The sequence below is a fragment of the Natrix helvetica genome, assembly GCF_964273705.1.
Source record: "Natrix helvetica genome assembly, chromosome: 1".
Taxonomy (NCBI): Eukaryota; Metazoa; Chordata; class Lepidosauria; order Squamata; family Natricidae; genus Natrix; species Natrix helvetica.
Genome location: NC_138548.1, coordinates 340,000,446 through 340,024,877, shown reverse-complemented (window position 1 = coordinate 340,024,877; position 24,432 = coordinate 340,000,446). Strand labels below are relative to the sequence as shown.

At 42.1% G+C, this 24,432-nt stretch overlaps 2 protein-coding genes across 2 annotated transcripts in view; one reads left to right on the top strand and one right to left on the bottom strand.

Annotated features, from left to right (window-relative positions):
• The window catches only part of PRKAR2A (protein kinase cAMP-dependent type II regulatory subunit alpha), a 72,209-nt gene extending 65,918 nt beyond the window's left edge, over positions 1 to 6,291 (top strand). Inside the window, exons 9-11 of the mRNA XM_081935951.1 lie at positions 240 to 305; positions 1,232 to 1,370; positions 2,348 to 6,291. Coding sequence (XP_081792077.1) covers positions 240 to 305; positions 1,232 to 1,370; positions 2,348 to 2,481 — 339 coding nt within the window. The 3' untranslated portion in view covers positions 2,482 to 6,291. The remainder of the gene's footprint in view (positions 1 to 239; positions 306 to 1,231; positions 1,371 to 2,347) is intronic.
• A 1,821-nt stretch (positions 6,292 to 8,112) lies between these two features.
• LOC309383424 (monoacylglycerol lipase ABHD6-like) lies at positions 8,113 to 22,984 on the bottom strand (the record flags this gene model as incomplete). The annotated part of the gene is made up of 8 exons (XM_081935960.1): positions 8,113 to 8,414; positions 9,330 to 9,430; positions 11,001 to 11,034; positions 11,645 to 11,802; positions 14,880 to 15,012; positions 19,710 to 19,823; positions 21,326 to 21,482; positions 22,872 to 22,984. 8 exons carry the CDS (start codon positions 22,982 to 22,984, stop codon positions 8,238 to 8,240), a joined length of 987 nt encoding a protein of 328 aa, XP_081792086.1. The 3' UTR covers positions 8,113 to 8,237.
• Between the last annotated feature and the right edge of the window lie 1,448 nt (positions 22,985 to 24,432).

The following is a 24,432-nucleotide window of genomic DNA, read 5'->3' as shown; positions in this document are numbered from 1 at the left end:
AATTTTCTAAAGCAGCAGTGACCTTTATATTAGGATCTCCTTTCTCCACTGAAATATTTCAATATCATCCCAATTTTCATTTATATTTCCACATCTTAGATTAGGTAGCATAGATTCTTTTCTCTGTGCTGCTGTATGCTTTTCCTAGCTCAATATCAGAAATTACATTACTTTGTTTGAAACTGATTTTCATCAACACTTCAGAAAATCCAAAGACATCTATAATCTTGTTGTCACAGGGTGATAAGGCGGAGAGTTTTTTCATTGTAGAATCTGGTGAAGTAAAGATCATGATTAAAAGCAAGGTGAGTTCAGTTATTTCTAGTATGATAGTTAAAATTTAGAATCATTTAATATTTTTAAATATATCTTACTGAATTGACAAAGTTAAGGAATCTTTCCTGAAAATAGTCCTTACTGTGTCACATTCCAATTGTCTTGGAAAAAAGATGTCCAATGAAGAAACCATAGATCAGTTACCAATTATGGAAGCTTAAGATAGGATTTGAAAACAGAGTTGCAATGAGATGGGAAGTTAATCCTGTTAAATGGGAAAATCAAGCTTATTCTGTAAAGCCCCTTTGTGTTGTTTTAAATGCGCTCTTAACGTAGCCTGGAAAAGAGTGTATGTTAATTTAGTAATGAGCTCCATCCTGCATATGTTGTTCTTTAATTTATTGTAAATCCATTTATACTTGATATAGTCTGGTTTACTTGAGCTATTTTGGTACTATAATTCCTAGACTTTCCTAGCTAGTTACATATAGTGAGCGATTGTTAATTTTGGGGTAGCATTCCTAACACATCTAATGGACACTGTTAGAAAGGTGACTTACATTTTTCATTAATGAAATTGCCTTTGCAAATGAATTTTTACTGGTAAATATTTAGCTTTGGAAATGCTTAAAATATGTGTGCTCTAGTTGGACTCATTTCTTGGCTTGGCTTTCCTATGAACAGGTTACATGTCAAGAAGTCAGGACTAGATCATATTAATTTACTAATATGGACACACATTCCTGGATAACCTTATTTGCAGGGAGTGTTTCGCAATTAAGGGCTCCTAAACCCAAAGAATTTAATTCATACAAGCTTTAATGTGACATCTGATAGATACAGAACTGAGAACAGGACAATCTCAGCTAATCTCAGGATTATGCAGGTGGTGAAATATTTTTCGTAACAGTTTGTCAGCAAATTATCATCTCTGTATCTTGAATTTCTGTTGTAGACCCTCACGGTAAAAGATGCAAACCAAGAGGTAGAGATTGCTCGATGTCAAAAAGGACAGTATTTTGGAGAGCTTGCACTTGTTACTAACAAACCAAGGGCAGCCTCAGCCTATGCTGTTGGGGTAGTCAAATGTTTAGGTAAGAACTCTGTTTTCCTTTGTGATAATTACTATTATAGTTGGATTCAGTTTATTCTGCCTTCCATACTGTTCTGTTTGGTTCCATCATTTGTTTATTAGAGATTTGGCATGAAACTTTAAGAAATCTTTTCTCCCACTATTAGCCCCTTATATTTCAAAGCATACTAGCATTTTATGATCTCTTGGAACTCCATACAGGTACTGTATGGAGTTTCCATTATTACTTAAGTTTCTAGGAATGTTAAAAAAGGAAGTGAGAAGTTGCAATTTCTGCCTTAACTGAGCTAAATTTCATAGTATCCAGTGTTGTAATTAAATAGCCCAAAAGGACAGATTCTATAAGTTTGGACTTTGCAGATGTTGTAATACTATCTACTTCAAAGATAGCGAAGGGAAGGATTTGATATAATATTTCCAAGATTCTTTTGTCCGTCCTTGGGAATTCTCACTTCTGATACTATTTTGTGATTGCTCTAATTTAAAGGTAATAACTGAATAACCGAGTCTGTAATAATGGCAAAATCAGGTGTTTAAAAGTTCTCTATGGTCACATTAAATCATATGCATATGCAAAAACAAAAAACAACAGCTGTTATTTTTGTCCCATCACTCATAATTCCATTTAATTAAATATGCCCTAGATTTGCATGATTCCCATCCTAGGAGCTTCCAAAAATCCTTAAAAATCTGGCTGTTCTCCTAGGCCTTGGGGTGCTGAGCCCCTAGGTTGTTTTCTTCAGCTTTGCTCTGTTTTGAATATTTGCAATAGGTTTCTCAAGTTTTTATTTTCTTGCTTTTCAATTATCAGTTGCTCAGAGTCAATTGGAGTTGGGGATCTTTAAATAAAATCATTTATTCATTCTCCAAGGATTTTTTTTTCTGCTTTTCTGGGTAATTTAAAAAGAGCTTGGATTGGCAGCTTCCGTGAAACTAATGTAAACATTTCTGTTCACATTTCTCTGTATTTCTGTGCAGTTATGGATATTCAAGCATTTGAGCGGTTACTTGGGCCCTGCATGGACATTATGAAGAGGAATATAACACATTATGAAGAGCAGCTGGTGGCTTTGTTTGGTTCAAGCATGGACCTGCTCAATCCAGGCAATTAGGGGCAGAGTGCCTCGATGCCTTCTCAGTTCAAGACGTAGAAAAGTCTCCTATTAGTAACAGCGCAGCACCACACAAATGAAAAAAAGGACACTACGGGACAGTGGCTGTTGGTGTCTTCTTGGGCATTTTTTTGTTAGAAACCTACGCAGGTCTCAGCATAGCTGGAGGGTTCAGGGCTCACTCCAGGCCTCTGCTTTGCTGCTGAAATTTTGTTATTAGACCTAGTCTACTGCTGAGTCTCTTAATCCTCTTTTCACATTGCTTGTTGTTGTTTCTCCCAACAATTCAAGTGCCTGATACTAAAGAAATGGAGCAATCTATTTGTTGTTCTTGTTAAAAAAAAAAAAAGGAAGAACAAACTTTGAAATCAGAGATCTGGATGGTTGGTGGCTGTTCCTACACTTGGAAACAGACCCCTTCTTAACATTACCTTCTTCTTGACAGCTTTTTTTCCCCCCTCACACGATCAAAATCTGATTTTAATAATGATACATTTGGATTTGAACGTCAAAAATGATGGGACATTTGTAGTAACCGCAGGTTAACCAGTCTGTCTTGTTCTTTTCTGGAAATGGGGAGTGGGGTTGTTTAAAGCTGAAGGGTTCCAAAGGAACCTGGTTGATAAATAATGGACAATGAAGTAAAATGCTGAATTGTGAGATGTCTTAAGCAGAGTTTCAAGGCTCCAGTGAATTTGAATCATGGGTCATGAGATTCAAGGCCTGCAAAGGTTGCGCAGGACATTTGCTGCTGTTTTCTAAATTGGACTGATTTTTGGCCTCCTGGGAAACAGCAGAAATTTCTTTTAAATTTCTGCTTATGGAGATTCTTGGTACTTCTAGATTTTGCATGGCGTTGCCATTTGCAAAATCTGTTTTAATGCTTTTTAAAAAAAGAAAAAGAAAAAAGGGTTGCATTTTTTTTGTAACTTAAGAAATATTTATATACTAATGGGATCCATTCTACTGTAACATTTTACAATATTATATAACAATTGGGTATACACTTTCCAACTCCAATACCTATTTGCTAAGTCCTTTTTGAAAATTAACAGCATTTTACTTCAAAAATGATTTTTAAAAAAAGCTACAATAGAAAATAACCTCATCTCTGGACAATTAACATTGTATTGGAGGCACTTTTTTTGAATGCAGGTTCATTTAGCTGCATTTCTCTAAAACCCTGCTTGAATCGGCGTATAGCTGTCAATTTATATATAATTATGGAAAATAAGTTACTCTAAGTTTTACCCAAGTATTAACCATGTACGAAATTACCATAAAAATAATCTAAATGTAGCATCAGAAATTATTAGGGAAGAAGCTATTGATCCTGTATGAAATTGCATCAGTTGCCAATTCTATTATCAGTATTTCTCAACTTATATGCGTTTTAGGAATAAATTTTCATTCATTGTGGGTTTTCAGCTTACAGAACAAGTCAAAATTTAGTCATTGTGTCATCAAAATTTGATAAGTAATTCAGCCATTTTGAATTCCCATTGGCGATGCTATAAATCCAATTCATAGGTTGCCTTTTAGCCTGGAGCTTGACCCCCTTTTTACAATTTCTATTTTGTGTTACTAATTTAAGATTTAAGTCTTTTATATGTTGTTGAATCAGGAGATAACACTTGAAAATATTTTTTTCTTTTTATAATCGTTGCCATTGAAAAAGTTAATGAAGCCCTGGCCATCCTATTTTGTTTTTCCTCCCAATATATAAATTCAAACTTAGCTACAATTTGAACATCTGAGGAAAAATGCTTTATTTATGTAAAGATTTTACACCAAAGATTTTAAATGTATGTTTTTCAATTTGGGCAAACTATTATTTGGCTCTGGATCTGATCTCCTAAAAGGGATTGGTGAGAAAAGGTAAGTGGTACAGTCTTTAATCTTGTACAAGTAGCAAGTCATTTAAAAAAAAAAGTTCTCTTAAGGCTTGGCCAAGTTACAGCTGAACCCAACAAATGTGTTCTAGACCCACCATTTTGGCCACAAAGGCGTTCCTTTCCATTTCTTGCTCCGAGTTTTTTGTATCTTTTGTGATGTAATTTAACAGGTTATACAATTAGGTTATCTCTCCCACCTGGTTAATCTTCAGCAGCACTTGCTTGGGTTGGGATATTTTGAAGAGGATTCTACATTGGTAAAGAAAAGAATCCAGGAAAAGTGAACTGAGGTTATATTCAAAGCCATTTTCAAATAGAAGTGAATAGGATGAACTAGTACTAATTTATACATGTTCTGCTTTAAAGGAAAACCCTATATTATTTTGAAAGCAGACAACTTGAAGGGCTGATTTGCACAATCCTAAACTGGGTTTATCTTTTCAATTGGTGCAAACTCTTTTTATCTATGTGTGTTTGTGGCTGACCAACTGGTCATACGAATCATTTCATTATGATAGTAGGTCACTGACATTACTGTGTGTATTGTTTGAGACTTCCATCCTTAGGCCTAGTTGGAATAGATACTTTGTCATCAGCTGATTTTAATACAAGTTCAACTTTTGGTTGATTCTCGCATTAAAGAAATTATTTTTTAAAAGAGCCATTGGGATGTGTCAGAGTAGAAATTATTTATAATGTATAACTTAAAATGATTTGTTGTGCAGTATTTGGAATGAAAGCTAGAGCAATCATGTAAACATCTGTTCCTTCCTTTGTGGATTTCCCTTTCATTTGGCAAATCCAGCTGGATTTCAGCAAGATCAGCTATGAATAATTCATTTCCATCCTTGTATCCCTCCTTTATCTTGGCTTCATTAACTTCTCATGTTGCACATCATTTCAAAATGTTGTGTAATATTCTTTCTCAAGGGCAAATCTAGTGTTCATTCACATAGGGTAATTGGTGATGTCTAGCTTTAATAAGAGAACTCAGCAGCAAAGTGGCTAACCAGAGTGGTGTCTTCTGAGACTGTCTTTTTAAACTTACATATCTTTTTTGAGGTTTCTGGGAAGAGTTTATAGTGTCCTATTCTTAAGGTACGTCTATTGATGTCACAGCACAAATTTTTACGATGTATTAAAATGGAAAAAAAAAATCTAAAACAAACTGATAAGGAAGTGCAGCTTTGAGTGAGGGAAAACCTGACATCCATTTTGTCATATTTTTTTCTTTTTACAAAGAAATGTCTTTGTAAAACTAGTTGGACAAAAATACAAGTTTTCTGGTCTTTTCCACTTCAATTATTTTTTGTTGTTGTGAATACTGTGTGTGTAAGGCGAATGTTTTCTGTTTGTTCTAAGAACATGTTTCCTTTGAAGAGGCCTTTTCTGTGGGTTCTCCTTGAGCAGGCTGCAGGGCTATGCTGGACCTTGATCTTCCAGGAAAAAGAAAATATAGTCCCTAAACTGGCAGGAGCATGACACATCTTTACTGAGCCTAGCTAAAGCTTAAAACCATGTGGATTGCTTTGGATGCTTTCCAGCCTGGTCCAAAAGGTGATTTTAATTTTGCATAAAGATGCTACCTCAAGGCTCTTAAGAGCTTTAAATGTGTCTTGCCTGTGAGAAGGACACACATTGATTCTGATAAGCTGTTCTGTTGCATTAGGTAGGAGGGATATTTTCTGTCTTCTTTTTTTGGGGGGGGGGATTTTAAATCACTTTTACATCTGCCACATGATTGTTTTCAAAGTGTGAGCAGTTTTTCAGAGAGATCTGTTCTTGCACTGTAGTGTTGCCCAAGATGGGAAGACAGTATCTTCCACATAAGACACTGGCCTCATTCTGATCTGAAGTTTGATTTTACTTTCAACTAATAAAAGCTGACATGCCATGTCCATCCTTTCTGACTACAGTTTTGCATGTGTGAGTGTGCTTTCTTTAATCCGACCAACGCAGTCCTTGACCAATTCTTTTCCCCAAAAGAGCAGTTAAAAATCAAGCTTTACTGATCAGTTACAAGCAGCAAACACTAAAATGAAAACGCATAGTGCAAGAAATGGGAATAATTCCAACCCTCCCTCTTTCTCAAGAACAGTGTTATTCTGAAATGGGGAAAAATGCTCATTTAAGTGTTTTCCTCATAGACACTTTTATCAAGAAGCTTGCCTTCTATAGGAACTCTGTGCTTGAACCTTCCTTAGACATGGCCTCTTTCCCTGGAACAATCTATTCCTAAAGAGACATGCTGCATTTTCAAAAACACGTGCACACACAAGAAAGCAAGACTCTTCAAGGAGACATTAGGGAGGTGGTTGAAGATCTTGCTGCCTGCATCATGTTACACAGAGGTGGTATTCTACCTGTTCGGACCAGTTCATCTGAACCGGTAGTGGAAATCGCTGGTGCCCCCCCTCCCCCCCCAGCTCTACAGAATCCCATTTAGGCCGTTTCTTTTGCCAAAAGTGCATGCGCGACAGGCTTAGTGCATGCACGGAGGTGGCATGCGCACACACATTTGCGAGCCGGTAGGGAAGGTAAGTGAATACCACCCCTGATGTTATATCAGTACTTTCTTCTTGTTACATTATTTGATGTTACCCAAGTGACATGTAAAGTGAAATAATAAGCATGACCAAGTCAAGCAACAGTGGTTCTGCCAATACCTGGTCAGCTTGGGCTCTTCACCTTTGCATTGCCATGATATCACTGGGAGCAGGAAACAAAATTTCAGTGAACTGGGAGAAAAAATATAAACAAGAGATTTTGTCCATCTAACTTAATCCAAAAGAGCCAGTTTAATGTGGGTAGTTAAGACACAAGGATGGAAACCGGGAGACCGTGAGTTCTAGTCTCACCATAGGAATGGAGACAGCTGGGTGACCTTTGGGAATTGAGTCCTTTTCAGACCTAGGAATAAGGCAATGAATGGCAAACTACTGAATACTTTAGGGACTAATCCAGGCAGTCAAGAGGAGTAAAGATTGACTTGAAGGTACGAAACAGCAACTCACAACTTCCAAGAGAAGTAAAGAGATGCAATTAATAGTAGACGTACGACTGAGGATCACTAGTTTCCAAACCTTAATCTGATAATCTTTTTCACCATATTAGAGAAGTGGGTCTTTAACTCACATATTTGTACAAAATGTTGCCACAAAGTCCTTGGCTATATTGCAGGCTCAGCATGCCCTCAAGGGAGGATTTTTTTAAAACTATTATTAATTTGTAAAAAGTAGATACCATTGAAATAATCAAATCTAGCGCCCTGCTGGAATAGACTGACAAGGTAGAAATGAAGCCCTCTGCTCCCTGCTAATCTAAAATTTCCTTTCCTCAGAGCAGGGTCATTGGAATCTTTTTGATACCAGGGTTCCTAAAATAAATAGATTTCAGAGGCAAGAGATTGGTGTGTCTGACATCTGATTTATCTTCCTATTTGGAGCTCTGCCTCCGATATTGGAGAAAATTGAGGAATTTGTGGTTCCGAGTCACAGTGCCAGGAACCATACAACTTTACAATGCAGAAATCCATATTTGGAAATATTCTTTGCTCAGGCCTCAATTTCATTAACAGAAGAAAGGCAATTGGAGTAAAGAAGTGGTATACATAGCTATATGGAGTAACACAACAATGCTACATACACACAAGTGCAAGTCCCATTAGAAAGTTGGATCGATTCTTGATCAGTCTTTATGGAATGGTGATGCAAAGCTTTATTTTCTCTACGTCCTCACCTCCTCTGCTGCCCACTAAGTATCTTGAGTTGTATCTCCCAATGTATCAGCCAGAGAAGTCAACATGGGTCTGGAAGTGGGGCAGACCTTGCCTGTCTCCTGCTCCCTGGCACTTCCTGAGCCTCAGGCCACCTTCTTCTGCCCGGCGGAGTCACAGACTGATTTGTAGAATTCCAAGAGGAGCCTTGCAGATGTCCTGGGCCTCTCGAGGGTTATGAAGTGTCCACATTTTTCCAGCCAATGCACTTGGGAATTAGGAATGGCAGCCGCCAGAATTTCTGCACCTGAGGAATCAAAAACCTACACAAAAGGAAACAAAGGATGTCTTCCCATCACAACTGAAATATTTTAAAGTGTATGTTGAAAAAATATATATCCTGACTTGGGTGTGCCACCTTACATTTGCTCTTGGAGCAACGTTCAGTACACAAGCTTTTAATAGCAAATTGATGTTTTACACAGCTTCTCCGCTATTCTCAGATATCCAGGTTTTGATGCCTTGACTTGTATAGCCAGGTTACATGTGAGTTCTGTTAGGATATAAAGAAGATTTCTTGGTGCTTTCTGAGCGTGGGTGTTTTCTTGCAGACATTTCATTACCCAAAGATCATCCGTGCTAGTGCTACCATTGTTTTTATTTACTCTTAATAGTCCAATCTCTTGACCACTAAGATTCATCAGGATATTCTCTCTGCCATTATTTCATTTCCTTTGTTTGGATTTGCCTTATTGATTTTAGAATAAATGAGATTCATTCATTCATTCCATCCATCCAATTCAACCAAGTGACTTTAGGTGGTTTCTAAGAAATGTATGAAAACTTGTATTAAAAAGTATAGGAGTGAGGGTACAGCACAGTGGAAGCAAAAATTTCTGTGTTACATTTCTCCCAATTCTGGATTTAAAATACAGTAGTGTTGCCTTCCCTCCTGTCTGCAGTATCAAAGGGCCTCCCTCAAACCTCTGTGCAAAGTCCTCAACCTTCTTCCTCTTAAAATGTAGGCAAAACTTTCAAGCTGTTCACTGAAAGGCAGGATGTCCCCTTCAGAATAACAACTGAGATTTATTTTCAAGTCAAGAATTTCCACCAGGAGCAATGAAACTATCAGAAAATGAACCATAGCAGTACAATTTCCATTGCGGGATTTAGAATCTTGCCTGATTCTAAAATTACATTAGTGTGCACAAAACCCCAGATACACGTATATCCCTTACCTTGTCCTCCTTTCCCCAAATGATCTGGGTGGGAGCTTTGATTTTCCTCATGTTGTCATGGAGGCAATACTTCGATTCAGTGCTGGTGAGATCCATAAAACCTTTCTCAATAAAAGGAAACAAAATTGGAGGTGTTTCTTTCCATTCTTAATAAGCAAGGACACTCGTCCTGGGTTTTCCCTGTGTCTGATCTTCAGTATTCTTATTCGTATGAATAATGGGAATTTATTTATTTAGCATATGGCGATGTTACAATAACCAGGAAACTACAGTGATATGCAGAGGAGTAGTTTGGCTGTCTTGTTTACTATCTCTGTTTGGTGCATGCATTTCCCAAGGTGGCCCACAGGAGGGCGAGCTAACTTTGCACCAGAAAGAAAGACAAGTGGTTTTCCTGCAGCAGCATCTGAGGCCCTCTACTTCTACCCAAGCCACTCAAAATGGGCATCCCAACTGGGACTGGTTCAGGACTGATCGGATTCCAACCATTCACATAATCCATCCTCGTCTTCCCCACCGAAATAGTATCTGACTATTTGCATAGAACATGCTTCTGAACTGTTTAGGTGGGCAGAAGCTGAGGCGAGTGACAGGAGCTCACCCAACCACGCCATGCTAGAACTCGAACTACTGGAGCAAAGACCTGTGTCGCTGAGCCACCACACTTCATAATAATAACAGGAGGAGGAAATCTGATCAGGAACATTCAGCTGCAGGAGTAAATTTAACCCTTTGCTCCCTCATTTGCCTGATCCCACCCCTGCAGCTTCTCCAATTCACATCTCTCTAAATGAAGCTGGGCAACAACCTCTTCACGCAATGGGGATTGAGTTGACTGGGAGTAATGGTTATATTCCTAACACCCTTGGAAGGTTTGTAAAATAGGGAAGGCTGTCTCGTGTTCATGATCCTGAAATGTGTGGCCAAGGGCATTCATTGGCTCAGAACGTTAGCGTTTCTTCCATTGTAATCTGCCTTCTTGCCTGTGATGTGATCCAGAACAGAGCTAATGTTAAACAAGTGGTTTTCCTACAGCAGCATCTGAGGCTCTCTACTTCTACCCAAGCCACTCAAAATGGGCATCCCAACTGGGACTGGTTCAGGACTGGTAGGACTGGTAGGTAAAGAATTTCAGAAGCCTTGCCTAACCTGCTTTCCCTGACTCATTACCGTGACATGTATAGTAAAATAAACCCACATTAGGATTATTTTCTCATTTTAGAAAGGAGAAATGTCCATATCTGAAACAAACCCAGCGAAAATGCCTTGAATGAAGGGCTGATTTTGGCTGCAGCTCCCTGGATGGATTCTCTTGATATTAAATGTATGTTGGCCCCTCTAAAATGGGTCCCCAACCCCTGGGCCATGAGCCACTTGAAACCGGGCTAAGGAAGCGGCAGGAAAGTGCACTGCATGCGCGCACAATCCCACTTGCACAAGCAGTGGTCAAGTGTATGCGTACACCCTCCATTTGCTCAAGCTGTTATGCGTTCCCAGAACTCGCGCAAATAGAGCTGCACATGCTTGCCCGCCCTTCATTCCCTCTCCCTGCTCCCCCCCACCGGTCCGTAAAGACGGAAAGGTTGGAGTACTCTGCTGTGAAATATAGATGAGTAGCCAAGCTTGGTCCACGCTGCGTCTTGTACCTACACAATGTAAAAAACATCTTACATGGTTTCCGATGCTCAAGGTATCCCTTTAGGAGCTGAAGGGGGAAGGAGAAAAGTACAAATCAGCAGTGTTAAAATTTTCTGTGCCATTTTTTTTCAACAGTTTCTCTATTTTATTCTTAGATTAGGTGCATAGCTGCGGGAGGATACTAGCGGTAATCTCGATTTAGGAGGATTTTGAGCAATTGAGCTCAACATTTCTGTTGCTAACACGATATTTGTTAAGTGAGTTTTGCCCCGTTTTAGAAGTTTTCTTGCCACGGTTGTTAAGTGAATCACTGCCATTGTTAAGTTAGTAACATGGTTGTTAAGTGAGTCTGGTGTCCCCATTGACTTTGCTTGTCAGAAGGTCACAAAAGGGGATCACATGCACCCCATGATACCTTTCTTGAAAAAAACCAGAGTAAATTGGTAAGGGAGGGAGGGAAGGAAGAAGGAAGGAAGGAAGGAAGGAAGGAAGGAAGGAGCCATGCATCTCTCTTGTTATTCTAGTATTTGGGAAATATTTATGCTGGTCTCTCTTCCACCTTAAATTTCAATCTTCTGCCCTTCCTGACTGTCTTGTAAAAGAACTTGAGGAGAAATGGGAGATGTTATTACAAGGGACATAGAGAGCAGCAATCTAGGAAAAGTCCAGATCTTCACCTGCATTTTTAAAAAGCTGGGTTGGTATAGGCAAATTTTCATGAAGTTTTCGATTCGCTCCTTAGTAACCGAAACAAGAGCAGTCTCAGCAGGATCCTTGGATAAAACTAGGTGTTTTAACCACAGAAAGAGTTCACTTTGCTTTGGAATCTTCAGACCTAAAATAGGGTGTGAATATGTAATATATTTTTAAAAATTACTACCACGCTAAAAATAAACGAGCCAGAATCTTAAAAATATAGAAATAATACTAAAAATGTGTTAACGTGAAGTAATTTCATTGATCAATATCCACAGCTGGTAATTAGCAATAGCACTTATACCTATATACTGCTTCACATAAATATTCCATAGCAATAGCACCTAGACTTATATATCGCTTTACAGCAGGGACCCCCAACCTCTCAGCCATGGCCTACTACTGAGCCATGAACTGTTCAAAACTGAGCCCCCCCAAAGTGGGTGAGCCCAAGTATCCATGAACCTCCCACTTGCGCAAGCTGTGGGCACATATGCCCGCCGCTTGCGCAAATGGAGCTGTGCGTACACACACCCTTGCCCACTACTCGCACAAAACCATCCCCTCTCCGCCCCCCTCCTGCACCGGTCCACAATCCAGAAACTCTAGTTTACAGCACTCTCTAAGCAGTTTGCAAAGTCAGCATATTGCCCCCAGCAATCTCATTTTACCGACCTCGGAAGGATGGAAGACGGAGTCAACCTCCAGCCAGTCAGGATTGAATTCCTGGCAGTCAGCAGAATTAGCAATAACAATATAACTTACATACCGCTTCACAGCCCTCTCTAAGCGGTTTACAGAGTCAGCCTATTGTCCCCAACAATCTGGGTTCTCATTTTACTGACCTCGGAAGGATGGAAGACTTGAGTAAACTTTGAGCTTGGTGAGATTCGAAGTGGCAAATTACAAGCAGACGGCAGTCAGCAGAAATAGCCTGCAGTACTGCATTCTAACCACTGTGCCACCATGGCTCTAGTACTGCATTCTAACCACCAGGGCTCTGGTGAAAGAGGAATGACTAAAAAAATGAATGATTAAAAGATTGTAGGAGAGTCAGCTGGATGTATGGGTTGACAGACCCAGTCTACAAACCAGGAGAATGTGAGTTCTTCTCCCCACTTACAGTAGGCATCAAGCCAACTGGGTAGCCTTGAGCCAGTCCCTATCTCCCAGCCCCAAGAAGAACACAAGAGCAATCACTTTTGAAATCTCATCACGAAAATTGACTGTGGCTAGGGGCCAATACTGACTTGAAGGCACAATAATAAAAGAAAAGTTTGGTGAGGAAAAAAGATGGCAACCGAGTCCACAGATAGACCCTTTTTAAAAATGAAGGCGTGGAAACAGCTGTACATCCTAACAGACAGACAGAAACATTTGTTAAACATCTTTGAAAGTTCCCCGAAAATCAAACAAGAAAGCTATTTTAAGGTAGGTTGAAATGCTACATTAAATGGAAATTAACCCCCATGTTTTAAACAGCTGACTTTGTGAGCATTTTTCAAGGAGGCAGTCAAAAATTTGCAGTAGTCTGGTCTGGGTTTGATGTTTCCTGGCAACCTAATGCCCTCAAATGTGATAGTCTGAATCAGTGGTGAAATTCATTTTTTTTTACTACCGGTTCTGTGGGTGGGGTGGGGTGTAGCTTGGTGGGCATGGCTTGGTGGGCATGGCAGGGGAAGGATATTGCAAAATCTCCATTCCCACCCAGTATTTGCCGGTTCTCCGAGCTACTCAAAATTTCCGCTACCGGTTCTCCAGAACCTGTCAGAACCTGCTGGATTTCACTCCTGGTCTGAATTATTATTATTATTACCATCAAGGTAGAGGCTATATCGTGTACCGTCTTAATGTAACCCAGAGGGTTGCAGTAAAATTGGGGAATGAGCAATTAGTAGGAATTTTCATGTGATGTAAGGGAGAAAAAATGGGTGCTAGGAATCTGGGCACCCAGGGTTTGTAGTGAATAGACATAGGAAGGAGGACTTGGATATGAAGGTGATTAGGAGGATAAGGTAACTGGATCAATGAATGGACTTGGATATAAAGGTGATTAGGAGGATAAGGTAATTGGATCAATGAATGGAATAAAGGACTCCCTAGGAGCCTATGAGAATACTGGAATTGGGGACTTTCCAAAGGAGGAAATCAGAGGAGATCAGAAGAAACAAAACTTAAGAGATTGAAAAAGATGTAAAGCACATGGAATTGTAGCTGCAAAAGACATACAGACTTGTGGCAAGAGGAGAATTAAAGACAAGTAAGCGGAGACAGAAAGATTACTGAAGAGGCAACATAAGACGATAAAAAGAAAGGAAGAGACAAAATATTTCAGTTGGCAAGTGAGTGGCAGAAATTCTACCTTGAGTAAGAGGGATATGGAGAATGAAGATTTTCCTCCTGGCCCTGTTATCATGCCTTCCTGAAGCTTAGGTTTGAGGTAGGTGGGTCAGGTAGCAAGATCTAGCCGTAAGGGAATAATCTAATGCAATGTTCCTCAACCATAGTAACTTGACAATGAGGAATCTTCAAACTCCCTGAATTCCTCAGCCAACCTGTTGATGGAAGAATTCTGGGAGTCGAAGAAGTCCACACATCACATGGCCATGGTAGAGAAGCCCTCATCTAATGGGTCAATTGGAGAAAGGACCGAGCCACAAGAGCAAGTACACTCTAGTATGTGATGCTTGGTTGGATGTAGAAGAACCAGGAAGTCATTGAATCAGAAGTGATATGTCTCGTAAGGCAACTTAGCTGAGGTTCAGAGGTGGGTTGCTACCAGTTCGTATCGGTTCAGGCGAACCGTGAAACGCACGCGAAGCGAACCCGCAGCAACCCACCCCTGCTGAGGATCCACATGAAAAGTGTGATTGTGTTGTGTATGTTGATGTGGTTAAGATATATTGCTTCCCGCCTCCATATCCGGTGAGGGGGGAAGTGATGATTCCAACCCACTGAGTTCAGTAGTTATTATGTATTATTATGTTCAAGTCCTGGTATAAATACATAGGGTGGAAGATCCGTTATTTTTAATGGGTATTGTGAGGATTTGGAGGTGAACTCTAGAAGTAACTATACAGAAAAGCCACGGAGACGATTCTGATGAGAGAAGGCATCTCCAAACAGCACTTCCACTTCTCCTTTCATAATGTAGAGTTTGGGCCAAGCATTTTGGCTTTTTCCTTCACACTTCACTTACTTGATGTAAATACTTACCAGCTGGGCAGAGGAGCGCTAAAGAGGAGACGTGGGCTGGATAGAGAGCGGCATAAACCCCAGCAACCATGCCTCCCATGGACATGCCAACCAGGTGAAAAGGCTTGTGGTTCAAGCCAGCACACTGGACAAACTGAAACAAACATTGGGAACAAAGAGATTGTGGTTGTTCTTTCATGAGATGCTCACCCACCCTAATCCCTTCTTTCTGGAACGAATTGCACAATATAATGAACACTAAATTAGTTACATAGGCTGAGTTCATACTGCCATGTAGGCTGAAACAATGCTCAGGATTCAGTGATTCATGCAAATTACTGTTTATATGGCTGATATAGCAGCATCTAACACAGTGATGGCGAACCTAGGGCACGCGTGCCACAGGTGGCACGTGGAGCCATTTGTCAGGGCACACGAGGCACTGTCCTGTCAGCTGAGTTCACCTTTTTTAAAGCCATTTTGCCCTCCCCAGGCTCCAGAGCCTTTATAGGAGCCTGGGGAGGGCGAAAAGAGCCTCCCCCGCCCCCCCAGAAGCCCTCCGGAGGCTTCATGAGCTTCCCTGAAGCCTCCAGAGCGCAGAAAACTGGCCCTACGGGCAAACCGGAAGTTCAGGAACGGACTTCCGGTTTGCTCGGAGGTTCGTTTTGACTGCTCCGGAGGCTTCAGGGAAGCGTCCTGAAGGTCCCTCAAGCCTCCGGAGGGCTTCTGGGGGGGCAGGGAGGCTGTTTTCGCCCTCCCCAGGCTCCTATAAAGCCTCTGGAGCCTGGGGAGGGCAAAAAAAGGATGCAAAAAATGGGGGGGGGTTGTGCCTATAGTGAGCGCATGTGCACTGGGGGGGTCACGCATTGCATTATGGGTGTGGCACGCCCGCACACTACCCCCCTGCGCTCTCCCCATTTATGGCACGTGAGCCAAAAAATGTTCGCCATCGCTGATCTAACATGACATAAGTAAGTAAGTAAGTAAATAAGAATGTCATCAAGCAGTAAGAACAAGATTGATTAAAGAGGGAATGGTGGTAATAAAATTCATTTTGTAAATCCATTTGGTTATATTGTATAAGCCCATGGACCAATGTTGATGTCTTCAAAATATGGGAAACCTATCTCACAGGGATAATGATGAAACAAAAGTAATAATGGCAAAGCTGAGAACATCTGCTATAGCTCTTTATTAATGTGCTCACAAAATAAGATGAATACTAACTACTTGAAAGCTTTCCCTCTACAGGAGAGTGCAGAAGACTGATCAATTCTTGGACATGACAGTTGATGCCCCATTTGCAATCCCAGTTCAAAGCATAGCAATAGCACTGTGTGCTTTATAGCCCTCTGTAAGCGGTTTACAGAGTCAGCATATTGCCCCCCCCCCCCCAACACTCTGGGTCCTCATTTTATCGACTTCGAAAGGATGGAAGGCTGAGTCAACCTTGAGCCGGTGAGAATCGGACTGCTGAACTGCTGGCAGCCGGCAATCGGCTGAAATATCCTGCAGTACTGCATTCTAACCACTGCGCCACCATGGCTCAAACATGACAATATTGCACAAATCAACAAGTGTTGGGGGAACGTTTAATCCCAATAGGCCTGAGCATGTTTTTCTAGGATTGTCATAACAATCACACAACATCAGACTGAAGTCATCCTAAGTAAACCCCAAGTAATTCGGATTCATCGAGATTAGTAAGGGCATAAGGGGCACACAATTGCGATGTCTTCCATGTTGAACTTAGCTGTGGAGATTTGGGTTTCCTTCTTTAGCTCTCTGATGTTCATTAAGTACCCATGGGCAGATCACAGCTAGATCCAATTTTTCTTTCAACTGTTTTGAGGTTAAAGCTGGACAATCTATATCCAAGTAGGAATTATTGAAGTGGCAGGAAGTAATACTATTTAGGTATCATACAATGCACAGCTACTTCACACATCTGTGAGACTTTGGAAGGGACTGATAAAAAGCATTAGGTTTCCTTTATGTGCTCATTTAACAAAAAAATATTCTTGCTAGATGGCAACATCTAACCAACCTTGGTTCATCTTGGAAAACTAAGCAGGGTTCAACCCAGTGGTGAGTTTCTGCTGGTTTGCACCGGCTCGGGAGAACCGGTTGGTGAAATTTACTGATCTGGTGAGAGACGGTTTGACCAGTGGAGCCGGAAGTAACTTCCGGAACATCTGCCCCGGCCCTGTCACTTGCTTGCCCTGGCTGTCCCATTGCACCTCGCTCGCTCCCCCACCCGTCTGCACTAAACTAGCCCAGCCCGCCGCTCACTGATTGGCTGGAGTCCAGCCAATCAGTGAGCGGGCTGGAGGTGACCCGTTTAAAAGCGTGGCACCAGAGTCTTTCTCGTTCCCGAGCAGCTGTCGCATTGTGCTTGCTGATCGGTCCTCCCTTCGCTTCGCTTCGCTTTGCCTTCCTGCAGCTTGCTGCTTCCCTCAGGTAAGCAACTAAGCGGGAGGGGCGGCGGCAGGAGGCTAGCTTATGCCAGCTCGCAGCTTTCATGAGCGAAGGCCTTCCAAGCCTTGCCTCGCGAAACCCGCGAGCTGGCGTTCGCCGTGGGGCCGAAAGGCGATAGTTGACGATGGCACCAGCACCGGCTTTCGCACGCAGCCAAAAGCGGGTGGGCGTTGGCGGCGTTGGCGGGCTAGCTTTCGTGAGGGAAGGCCTCTCGAAAGCTGCGAGCTGGCGTACACCACGTAGCTGAAAGGTGCTGGTTGGCGCTGGTGCTGGCGCCGGCTTTTGCATGTGGCTGAAAGTGGGTGGGCGGCAGCGGCTGGCTAGCTTTCGCGAGGGAAGGCCTTCAGGCCTTGCCTCGTGAAAGCCGCAAGCTGGCGTACACCGCATGGCCGAAAGGCGCTGGTTGACGCTGGCACTGCTGGTGGCTTTTGCACATGGCCGAAAGCAGGTGGGCGACGTTGGCGTTGGCAGGCTAGCTTTGCAAGGGAAGGCCTGAAGGCCTTCCCTCGCGAAAGCCACGAGCTGGCATACCCTGCGTGGCCGAAAGCAGGTGGGCAGCGGCAGTGGCGGCAGGCTAGCTTTCACGGCTTTCACTAGGGAAGGCCTGAAGGCCTTCCCTCGCGAATGCCGTGAGCTGACGTAAGCCACGCAGCTGAAAACGGGTGGGTGGCAGCAGGCTAGCGGCAGGCTAATGGGTGGGCGGCAGGCTAGAAAGCAGCGAGCTGGCATATGCCATGCAGCCAAAAGCCCCCCGCCCCTCCTCTCCAGCTTCACCTGGCTGGCTAAGCATGCCAGGCGGCGTGCCTAGGTAATCGACAAGCGGGCCTCCAGTCCGGTAATTTTACCTGTCCTGCTGCCTCATTGCCTGCCTGCTCCCTGCTGCATCCATCGCATCGGAGAGCTGCTGATTCTGCCTGCTGGTAAGTGACCCGTTTTTTTAATGTTTATTAAAAGAATATTTTATTTATTATGCATATAATTTTTTTAATCGTTTTACTTAAAAGTATTGAGTATAGAATATTTTAAAATGGTTTACTTCAATTTATTGCGTGAAGAATACTTTGAAATGGTTACAGTATAAATTATTGCTAGTAGAATACCTTGAAATTGTTACAGTATAAATTATTGCTGGTAGAATACCTTGAAATGGTTACGGTATAAATTATTATGTGTGGAATACTTAACAATGGTTTTTAAGGATTTTTTTATTTATAGAATATCTTTAAAATATTTTTAGGGAATTTTTATTTTTAAATTGTTTATAAAATATATTTACTACAAGAAATGTCATTCCTTTTTCCCACCCAGTCACATGGCTGGCAAGCCACTCCCACCCAGTCACATGGCCGGCAAGCCACTCCCACAAAGCAGGCCACACCCACAAAGTAGGTTCCAAATTTTTTTGAAACCCACCACTGGTTCAGCCTGACTAACATTAGGAATGCCTGATCCAGAGTGAAAAAGTAAAAATAAAAAGATGGAGTCAGGGGTAAAATTCTGTTGTCTCCAATAAATTAAAAGGGACAAGCCCATGAAGTGCTAGGCTACATAAATAGAGGGATAGAATCAAGTTTACATCAAGTGTTAATATCACTTTATAATGCCTTGGTAAGGCCCCACTTGGAATACTGCATTCAGTTTTGGTCACCACGATGTAGAAAAGATGTGGAGACTCTGGAGAGAGTGCAGAGAAGAGCAACAAAGATGATTAGGGGACTGGAGACTAAAACATATGAAGAACGGTTGCAGGAACTGGGTATGTCTAGTTTAATAGAAAGAAGGACTAGAGGAGACATGATAGCAGTGTTCCAATATCTCAGGGGTTGCCACAAAGAAGAGGGAGTCAAACTATTTTCCAAAGCACCTGAGGGTAGAAGAAGAAGCAATGGGTGGAAACTAATCAAGGAGAGAAGCAACTTAGAACTGAGGAGAAATTTCCTGACAGTTAGAACAATTAATCAGTGGAACAGCTTGCCTCCAGAAGTTGTGAATGCCCCAACACTGGAAGTCTTTCAGAAGATGTTGGATAGCCATTTGTCTGAAACGGTGTAGGGTTTCCTGCCTAGGCAGGGGGTTGGACTAGAAGGCCTCCAAGGTCCCTTCCAACTCTACTATTGTATTGTATTGTATTGTATTGTATTGTATTGTATTGTATTGTATTGTATTGTATTGTATTGTAAGTCATGCTTGTATTGATTCAAAGGAGATTCCCCATTTTTAATACAAAGAATAGACACTTTTTATATTTTTCATTGACAGCAAGTCTCACCTTGGTTTATATCCAATAACTCACCCCTCCTCATTTTCCCCCTTTGCTGTCATTCACCAATTCAAAGAACAATGTATCCCATCACCGTTCAAGAGATACCCTACCTGGTGTATCCTTTTAGCTTGAGCAACTGCTGTGTGACTTTCTCCGAGCAAGCGAGTGGTTCCCCCGTGGCCTGGCAGATCAAGGCAGATCAAGTGGAGGTCCTTAGGAAAGACCTATTGGGGAAATGGTTCTGCATGTGAAGCCTAGCAATCAAAGCAAGAATAGCTGGTTCTCCACACTGCCAAAAGCAGGACTAGAGAAGAAATGCTATTCTTGGTCCCCGACCGGATCCCGTTCCCTTCCACAACACCCACACCCACTCTACCCCACCTTTTCCTTTTCTTCCACTCCTCTCATCAACTGAAGCATTTTGGAAAACAGTGAGCATGCTCAGACTTCACTGATATATTTGGGAAGATGCTTATCCTCCTTTAGGTGGGATAGAATCAAGACCATGTGAAGTGTTAATACCACTTTATAATGCCTTGGTAAGGCCACACTTGGAATATTGTATTCAGTTCTGGTCGCCACGATGCAAAAAAGATGTAGAAAGAGTGCAGAGAAGAGCAACAAAGATGATTAGGGGACTGGAGGCTAAAACAAATAAAGAACGGTTGCAGGAACTGGGTGTGTCTAGTTTAATGAAAAGAAGGACTAGAGGAGACATGATAGCAGTCTTCCAATATCTCAGGGGTTGCCACAAAGAAGAGGGCAAACTATTTTCCAAAGCACCTGAGGGTAGCAGAAGAAGCAATGGGTGGAAACTAATCAAGGAGAGAAGCAACTTAGAACTAAAGAGAAATTTCCTGACAGTTAGAACAATTAATCAGTGGAACAGAAGTTGCCTCCAGAAGTTGTGAATGCCCCAACACTGGAAGTCTTTAAGAAGATGTTGGATAGTGATTTGTCTGAAGTGGTGTAGGGTTTCCTGCCTAGGCAGGGGGTTGGACTAGAAGACCTCCAAGGTCCCTTCCAACTCTATTATTCTATTTCTAAAGTTTCACTCTCTTGTTAGCTGCTAGCTGCTCCATCAGTGACATCCTATTGATAGCCCAAAGCTCATAAGAGCAACAATTTGCACAGGATCTGAGTTTCCCTGCCTGCTTTATCCTAGTGGCAGATGGCTGGTTCTCAGCTATCCCCAAGAAGATAAAGAAGCAAAAGAATTGGGTAGAGCCTTAGATAAGGACATGAGCCATTCTAGCCAGGGAGAATAGCTTGGCTCCTTCTTCTTTGTGGCAGCCCCTGAGATATTGGAACACTGCTATCATGTCTCCCCTGTTCCTTCTTTTCATTAAACTAGACATGCCCAGTTCCTGCAACCGTTCTTCATATCTTTCAGCCTCCAGTCCGCTAATCATCTTTGTTACTCTTCTCTGCACTCTTTCTAGAGTCTCCACATCTTTTTTTACATCGTGGTGATGGTTCTCCTACTTGAGGGAAGTGGGGCAGGCTTTACTTCAGAGACACGCACACCTTTATCTTTGGCCTTCCACCCATCCCACTTTGCCCGATGGCAAGGAGGCTCAGGGACTGTAGGGAGATGGAACACAGGGAATGGTATTTCCTTTAAAAGAAAGAAGGCTTCAGCAAGCACACAGGAAGTTTCATCTATGACTTCTAGCATCCAAGGCCAGACTAGCACCATCCAAGGTAGAATAAAAGGAAGACCTACTTGAATGGTATCTAACCACATGTCTTTGCTGAGTGAGAATCCATGAAGCATCAGCACAGATGGACGGGATCCAGGCTTCCCTCGAGTGAAGTATCTGAACCGGTAGTCCTCACTGTTGAGGTGCTTCACCTTCACACCCATACTCAGACGCTTAGTCCTGAAAGAATGGAGAACAGTATAGGACAGTGATGGTGAACCTTTTCAGCACCATGTACTGAAATGGGAGCGCCCTCTCTCGTCTGGACCGCAACCCAAAAGAGGAGCTGCCTAGGGGGCATGTGCACGCCGGAAAATGAACTTCTGGTTTCCAGCATGCGCATATGTGCCGGCCAGCTAGTCTTCCAGTTAATGGCATGACTGCATGCACAACGATTAGTTGGCTGGCGCGAATGCTGACACCGGAAAATGGAAGACCAGCTCTTCCAAGTGAGAAGAAGACTCTGAAAGTAGGTACCATTCCCACCTGGCAAAATTCTAAGATTATTTACTAAGAACTTCATAGCCTCAAGATATAAAGGGTAAGGAACAAGATAACATTCAGGAATATTTCCTTGATTCATAGGGAGGTACAGTACAATCAGGCTTTTAGCATTCTATTATCATAGGCATTCTCAATAAAAGAAGTGATAGACTTCCAGAGCAGTTGATATCTTGATCCTGAATACCTAATGGGGCTGACACATTCTCTGTGCCTGGCAATGTTGGGAGCTGTGGCTATTCAAGAGCAGACTTCCTACAATCACCTTTCTTTTAAAAATATTTGGCTGCTGGTAGTTCAAAGGATCTTTCTTCATATGAGTCCAATAACAGCATAAATGTATCCTGGAATTCCCAACTCCCATTTCATCATGAAGTCAATCATCATTGACTTGATCTTGTCTTCAGTGCATAGGTTTTCCTTCCTTCCTTCCTTCCTTCCTTCCTTCCTTCCTTCCTTCCTTCCTTCCTTCCTTCCTTCCTTCCTGCCTGCCTGCCTGCCTGCCTGCCTGCCTGCCTGCCTGCCTGCCTGCCTGCCTTCTTTCCTCCCTCCCTCCCTCCCTCCCTCCCTCCCTCCCTCCCTCCCTTCTCCCGAATTGGGGAATTTCCTGACATTGCTTGCCCTTCCATCCAGTATTTGCAACTGGTGGGAAAAACCATCCCAGTTGCTCTCCTTGGAATCAGAGTAGGCTAGAGTGAGTGTGAATGAGTAATTGGGATGGAGACCTAGACTTCTTTCAATTTGCTCATGTGACAGATGACAGGTATAGAGATGTTTTAGGCCAGACTATTTCTGAAAGTAGAGTCTTACTTCTGGAAGACTGGTAGACCCATGTCGAAAAAATAACCCAGCTGACAGATGAAGGAGGGGTAAGGGAGGAAGCTTTCCTTTCATTTTAAAACAGTTCCATACCACTTCATCCCACCTTGTCATTTATATCACCAACATGTCATCTGGGCTATTTTTGGACAAGACTTCAGAAAATGGGTACTGTAGATCAGTACACAATATGTGAACTATGATCAAACTGACCAAGTATGTCATGTATTTTATAAGAAATAAACTTACCAGATCATGAACCTGAATATCAGTGAAGGTAGCTGATTGTACTTTGAGATTAAGAAGTTAATTAAGATGTCTAAAGCACCATGTGAGATCATTTTGATCATGTTGCAATCCATGACTGTAAATTAAAGTGCTTCTTTGTTGCTTTTGTTGCCTAAACAAATGAGACATAAATAAATACATGGTTTTATGATGTTAGATCCTGTTAAACCAATGACTCAGATGATAAAAGCAAGGATTTAATTATACTGTCTAGTTAATTATACCATAGTTTGGGGGATGGCCAATAACATGGACAACTTCATTATAAGGTTTGCATATTCATGAATGACTACGGTAAGTTATTTATTATAACTAATGTATATATGATCATTTATATAAGAAGGAATTTTATGAAGTACTAGGGCCAGTGATGGGTTCCTACCGGTTTGGCCCAGTTCATCTGAACCGGTAGTGGTTTCGTGGCCTGGGTCACTGGAACCGGCAGCGACCCGGGCCTGTCACGCTTCCAAACTGGTTCTCCGGGCAGCACCATAGTCAGCGCCATCTTGTTTTTCGCTTCTGCACACGAGCGAACCAGCAGTAGTGCCTGCTGGAACCCACCCCTGACTAGGGCCCCTTTAAATAACAAGAATGACTTCCTTGTAGAGTGAACAAATAATCTGTGAAATTTGCAACCAAAAAATAAATAATTTGGAAAGTTTTGAAAATAAATCAGATATACTTATGGGGGATAAGGCTTTTAAACGTTTTCTGGCTATAGAAGCTACGGATTACCTAAAATCCTAGGGCAGTATAGCTCTTGATAAGCATTTCTGGAAACAAGACCAATGTCTGGTCACCTCCGAAACAGAATGCTGAATTAGATAAGTCTTTAGATCAGGAGTGTCAAACTCAATTTCACTGAGGGACGCATCAGGGTTGTATTTGACCTCAGGGGGCCGGGGTGGACTTGGCCAGGGTGGGTATGGCCATCCTGATGTCACTTGTTTCAGGGCCACCCATGGTGGCCCAAGCGCTCTTCCAGCTAAAATAGGCTCCCGAGCTCCATTTTCAGCTGGCCTCCTGCAGCGCTCTGCCAATGAAAACAGAGCTCAGGAGGGCCACCGGTGGCCCTCCCGCACTCCATTTTCGCTGGCAGAGGCATCGTGGGCCAGTCCTTCACTGTTTCCAGGGTGGCCCCGGGTACCAGATCTAAGCACCCTGCGGGCCTTGAGTTTGACACTCCTGTTTTAGATAGATCCCACAAGCTTCTTCTTATGTTCTTCTGACCAGAAAGTATATCATCCCCAGGTTACTTGGACAGAAATGAATTATGTTAATTTTGGGAATATGAGAAGGAGGCAGGTGACAATATTTGTGAGGTCTACAGTCACGGTGTGATCTTCTTCAAGCATTCTTAAATTGGAAAGAACACATAAACATACACAAACACATATAAAAATGTAAACATGATGGATTTAGTTTTTCAGCATGGGGAAATATAAATATCAGCCACTGTATACAATCCTGAAACAGATTTCCAACAATGTAAAATTGCATTCGGTGACTCAGAGGAGCTACA